The sequence below is a fragment of the Bufo gargarizans genome, chromosome 6 (genome assembly GCF_014858855.1).
Source record: "Bufo gargarizans isolate SCDJY-AF-19 chromosome 6, ASM1485885v1, whole genome shotgun sequence".
Classification (NCBI taxonomy): domain Eukaryota; kingdom Metazoa; phylum Chordata; class Amphibia; order Anura; family Bufonidae; genus Bufo; species Bufo gargarizans.
Genome location: NC_058085.1, coordinates 111,669,996 through 111,675,995, shown reverse-complemented (window position 1 = coordinate 111,675,995; position 6,000 = coordinate 111,669,996). Strand labels below are relative to the sequence as shown.

Sequence of the window (6,000 nt, the reverse complement as noted above, 5' to 3'; positions counted from 1 at the left end):
ACATGAAACAGTGGAATTACATCGTTTATCCCATAGTCCTGGTGACTGACAAATAACGTGGACTCCCCAAAGGGCCTGAGCAAACGGCAGGTGTCACGCATGAGCTGTCACTGGCTGACATCGAAGTTACACAGGGGGGTACTCCTGTCCGCTTGGATCATCAAGAAATCGTTTATGGCCTTTCTCTGTTCGTATTTTCCCCAAAAAAGGCTGTTTCACCAAAGAATTTCACCACTGAATGGCAAATCAACGTAATTCGGTCCATACAATCACCCATCAATTTTCCCAAAAAAGGCTGTATCACAAACAAATTTCACTATTGAATGGCAAATCGACATAATTCGGTCTATACAGCTAAAGGAAGTCTACAATCACCCATCAATTTTCCCGTGTTTTTTTTCCTATTAATACACCCAAAAAAATAAATACAGCAATCACAATTCACCACAGAACGGCTAATAGGACTTATTTATCTATCCTATTAATATACTCTGTAAATGGCTGTAGTACAATGGAATTTCACCGCTGAATGGCAAATATATTTTTTTGCCACTAATACATACCAAAAAGAGCTATCATTTTCTCACTTCACCACACAACGGCTAATTATAAGCCCTTTTTCTTTTTCCCCACTAATACACGCCAAAGAAGGCTTTAGAACATATAACTGCACCGCTGAACGGCAAATAATATTTTTATTTTGCCATTATTACACGACAAAAATGTCTGTAATTTTAGCACTTCACCACACAATGGCTAATAAGCCCTTTTTTCCCCACTAATACAAGCCAAAAATGCTTTAGAACATATAACTGCACCGCACAAGGGCAAATAAGACGTAGAAATATTTCCTTGTAATGAACTCTGTTAATGCCTGTTTCAAACACCACTTGTACCCTAAGGCCTCTTGCACACGACCGTATGGCTTTTTCAGTGTTTTGCAGTCTGTTTTAAATGGATCAGTTTCAGTAGTGTTTCCGTTCCGCTTCCGTTCCGTTTTGCCATTTCCATTTTTTCCGCTTGGTTTCTGCTTTTTGCAGAATCGCAAAACGGAAACGGAAGCATGGCATATACAGTATACAAAAATTCATAGAAAAATTGGGCTGGGCATAACATTTTCCGCAAAAGCAATGGTTCCGCAAAAAGGGAACAGATACGTAATACATACGGATGCATTCCCTATTCGTTCAGTTTTTTTTACAGCACCATTGATTTGAATGGAGACACGGAACATGATTTGCGGGCAATATTAGGTTTTGTTTTGAACGGAACGAAAAAATGGAAAAGGAATGCATACGGAGTACATACCATTTTTTTTCGAACCCAGAAACGCAAAAAAAAGGAACGGAAACGGAAAAATTAATGTTCATGTGTAAGAGGCCTAATAACAATGGTTTGCTGGAAATACAGAGCTGTATAATGGCAATTTGGATCCGTAGTCAGTGCAGCAAAGTGTAATAGGATTATTCCTATTAGGCCCCTTGCACACAAAGTTTTTTTTTCATTATGTTCCGTTTTTTTGCGTTCCGTATACCGAACTAATCATTTCAATGGATCCGCCAAAAAAAGGGAAGGTACTCCGTATGCCTTCCGTTTCCGTATTTCCGTTCAAAGATAGAACATGTCCTATTATTGTCCGCATAATGGACAAGGATAGTACTGTTCTATCAGGGGCCAGCTGTTCCATTCCGCAAAAAAACGAAATGCACACAGACATCATCCGTATTTTTTGCGGATCCTTTTTTTGCGGACCGCAAAATACTGAAAAAGCCATACGGCCGTGTGCAAGAGGCCTTACCCAGGCTGTAACCTCCCCTACTGAACCCTGGTCTGCTTCAATCCTGTGGAATGATTCCCCCCTATCCTTTCACTACACCTTGAATAATCTTTCCCTGTACTTGTAAATATTTTTTTTTTGCATAATTACGTTTTTTCAAGCACTGTCCCTAGCGCCTGCTGACATCTCTCGCTGCACTAATTATAGTAAACATTCTGGTGCTAATGCTACGCTTATTTAGCAAATTTGAGATTCTTGGAAATACATTTTGTACAAAATTATTTGGGCCCGTCTGCTGGCGTCAAGGCGAATTTCTATAAGACGTGAACCTAACACTAAATACTACCTGCTATGTGCCATAATGGCCACCATAAAATTCAGGGAGTGCAGGTTCCATGCTGGGTCCACTCTGCCTTTTGCCATTTTTGGTGCCATAATGGCCTCCATTAAATCCAGGGAACGCAGGTACCAACATGCATGCTGAGCCCAGGCTATACCTCTCCTGGTGCCAGACAGCTTCCAATGAATGCAGGGAGAGCAGGCTACAGCTTTATACTTACACTAATTAAAATCAGCCTAAGGGGCAGACAGGCTGGTCAGGGGTGCAGGACCAACAGGAGTCCGCCACACCTCCAGCTCAGTACAACTGCAAGAAAAGGGGGTCAGTCAGCACATCCCGATGCGCAGGTGCAGAGTGCTGTTGCATTGTCTTTTTTTTCTGTATGCTTCAAGCTATGGCAGTGTGCACCTGTGCATTAGGATGTGCTGACTGACCCCCTTTTTCTTGCAGTTGTACTGAGCTGGAGGTGTGGTGGACTCCTGTTGGTCTTGCACTCCTGACTAGCCTGTCTGCCCCATAGGCTGATTTTATCTAGTGGAAGTATAAGGCCTCATGCACACGACAGTTGTGTGTTTTGCAGTCCGTAAATTGCCTATTTGCAAAACACGGATGGCGTCCGTGTGCGTTCCGCAATTTGTGGAATGGCATGGATAGCCATTAATATAACTGCCTATTCTTGTCCACAAAACAGACAAGAATAGGACATGTTATATTTTTTTTGTGGACCACAGAACGGAGCAGCGGATGCGGACAGCACACAAAGTGCTGTCCGCATCTTTTGCGGCCCCATTGAAGTAAAAGGGTCCGCATCCAAGCAGCAGTTTTTGGACCAAAATGTGGACCAAAACAACGGTCGTGTGCATGAGGCCTAAAGCTGTAGGCTGCTCTCATTGTATCTATTGGAAGCCATTTGGCACCAGGGGAGGAATAGAGTGGGCTCAGCATGCATGTTGGTACCTGCATCCCTGGATTTAATGAAGGTCGTTGTGGCACCAAAAATGGTAAAAAGCAGAGTGGACCCAGCATGCATGTGGAACCTGCACCCCCTGAATTTTATGGTGGCCATTATAGAGATCGCCTTGATGTTTGGCAGACGGGCCCAAAAATGTTTGTACAAAATGTATTTGCCAAGAATCTAAAATTTGCTAAATAAGCGTAGCATTAGCACCAGAATATTTTCTATAATTTTGGCATTATTGTACTTTATTTGTGTTTGCAGACTGCTGCTGCATTGTGTTTTTTTCCTGTATGTTTCTAGCCATGGCAAGAAACATACATTGGGATGTGCTGACTGAACCCCTTTTTTTTACAGTCTCCCTGCACTAAGTACACTGGAAAATGGCAGAATCCAAGATGGCTGAGGCTCTTTATAGGGCTGTGACATCAAAGGGCTGTCTGGCTTCTGATTGGCTGCATGCATGGCATTATGGGTGATCCCGCCTTCCCAGAGTTCTTTGCTCCATGTCCTCACACGTGCAGCAGCCATTTTAGGAAAATATGCGATTCGCAAGGAAAATCTGATTCGGTGCGAATCGAATAAAACCTGAAATTCGGATCGAATTCCACTTCGTCAACTTCGATTTGCTCATCTCTACACAAGACCATTGTTTTAGTCTTCACCCGATCCACATTTTTGGCAGGTCGGATACGAACCCATTGATTGGTACTGAACAGTGAGGGTCGAAAAGACAAAAGGAAAAGAAAAGAAAAAGGAATAAACAGTTATAAGGAAGATCTGAGAGAACAAGAGCACAAGATTCCTTATTTCTAGCCGAAACATCTACCGTTTGATTCAACATCAAGGACACGCCCCCATTCGCAGTCCGGGGTCAAACATGAACTAGCGGCAGGATGGATTAGCCAGGCTGTTCACCTGCCGGAACAGCCTGCCGGAGTCCCCTGCCACTAGTGTGAAACTAGCCTTAGACTGGTCTAATTTATGTAGACTTGAAAAAAGTTGCATCTTTGCATAGAAAAGTTGCATGTCTCCCTGAATGTGTGACTTTTAATACAAAAAAAGCCACACTTCACTGTGCAACACTGACGAAGAAATGTATGCCAGCCCTGAGTCAGAGTAGAAAGATTGTTTTTGCAACAAATTCAGGAGCAAAAAAAATAAGTCGGAAAGAAATAGCAACAGTTAGAAAATTTCTGAATTAGGCCTCCTGCCCACGAATGTAAGGGCTCCGGCACGGTTCGCAATGCACGGGCACCGACCGTGGGGCAGCCGCATGCGGATCGCAGAACCATTCACTTAAATGGGGTCCGCGATCTGTCCGTTCTGCAAAAAGATAGAACAAGTTCTATCTTTTTGCAGAACGGAAGCACGGAACAGAACACCGCAGAAGCACTCCGTGGGGTTCCTTTCCGTGCCGCACCGCATCTCCGGATTTGCGGACCCATTCAAGTAAATGGGTCCACGTCCATGATACGGAATGCACGCGGCTGGTGACCCGTGTATTGCGGAACCGCCGTATGCGGCCCGCAGCACGGGCACAGAGCCCTTACATTCGTGTGAACAAGCCCTTAGTCTCAGACATGTGTTGTGCAAGGATACAAGTACATTGGAACATTTGGCACACCAATGTCACTCAACATTTTTTGTAACGATAGTCAATGGTGTCGCGCTGCGACTGCAACGCGTCAGTCGCACAGAAATCCAACTTATCGTGTCGCAATGTAACACCATTGACTATCATTATAATAAATGTTGTGCAACTTTTCTGCAACACAAGTATAGCCTAAAAATCAAAATAGGTGAATGAGGTGCAAAAGTCTCCAAAACAGGCGCAAATTCAATAGTAAATGCAACAAAAAAAAAGACTGTGTAAAATAGCATTTTTTTAGGCTAAAAAAAGGCACAAACACTTTTGTAAATGTGCCCCCATTGAATATGTAAATGTGGCAAGGATCAGAAAGTGTCTCCAGGGCAATAGCTATTGAGGGTGCTATTAAGAGGGAACAATAGAAGGAACCATCTAGCCAGCATTATATTGTCCAATGAAACAGCAATTGGGTTGTCAGGAAGTCTTATCTGTAGCCTGCTGGAACAAGTTGGATAAACTGCTTCAACAGTTGTTAGCCGGTAGGGTAAAAAAAAAAAACTCAACAAACAGGTAACTAGATGGGGGTAGGGCAACATTTGGCTGAAAGCTCAGTAGATACAGGGAGCTTGCAGAAGTATGAGGAAGTTCTGTAGAGCGGGACAGATCATGTGGATACATAGTTAAACTCACTGCAAGTGACAAGTATAAAAGCAATACAGCCAGCTGATTTGTACACAAAGGAAGGTCCTGTAACACACAAGTCGGAGCTTTCACCATCCACCGGAGAAAGCCTATTGATATTCCTGCAGTGATGCTCAACCCTGAGGTAAGGAGAGGAGTGAGGACTTTTGGACAACTGAAAAGCAGAGTAGAAGAACTAAAAAACCCTTGGCGACAAAGTCCTAATTTGGTCCTGAATTATAATGAGTCTGCACGCCTGGCCACGGATGCTTTGGTGGAACAAGGAGAAAAGGCATATCTACAGGCGCTGTGTGAGGAAAAAGAACTGCCCTTTTTATCCAGCCTAGACATTGACTATATCTGCAGTAGCACAAGTATCAATAGATATGAGAATGTGTCGTTGGATAAGGATGGAGATGCCAACGGTTCTGGATTTCCCGAATGCTGTCCTTCTGAGCTGACATCTGGCACCTATTTTCCTATGATGTCTGATATTGAAGCTCCTAATCTGGAGCATGGATGGCCTGAAATTCCGCTTCTCACTCGCAGTAAAGGAACAGAAGTGCAAGTTATCTTCCAAAGACATCGCAACAACAGCATCAAAGATCTCATCAGATCGCTCATCAATAAAGCAAAATCGGTGAGTGTTTTTTTCC

The 6,000-nt window shown here is 43.4% G+C and overlaps 1 protein-coding gene across 1 annotated transcript in view; it reads left to right on the top strand.

Moving 5' to 3' along the window:
• The first annotated feature begins 5,269 nt into the window (after positions 1-5,269).
• Positions 5,270-6,000, top strand: part of FAM83C (family with sequence similarity 83 member C) — a 30,911-nt gene continuing 30,180 nt past the window's right edge. The window contains exon 1 of the mRNA XM_044300033.1: positions 5,270-5,984. Within this exon, the coding sequence (XP_044155968.1) occupies positions 5,475-5,984 (510 nt within the window). The 5' untranslated portion in view covers positions 5,270-5,474. The remainder of the gene's footprint in view (positions 5,985-6,000) is intronic.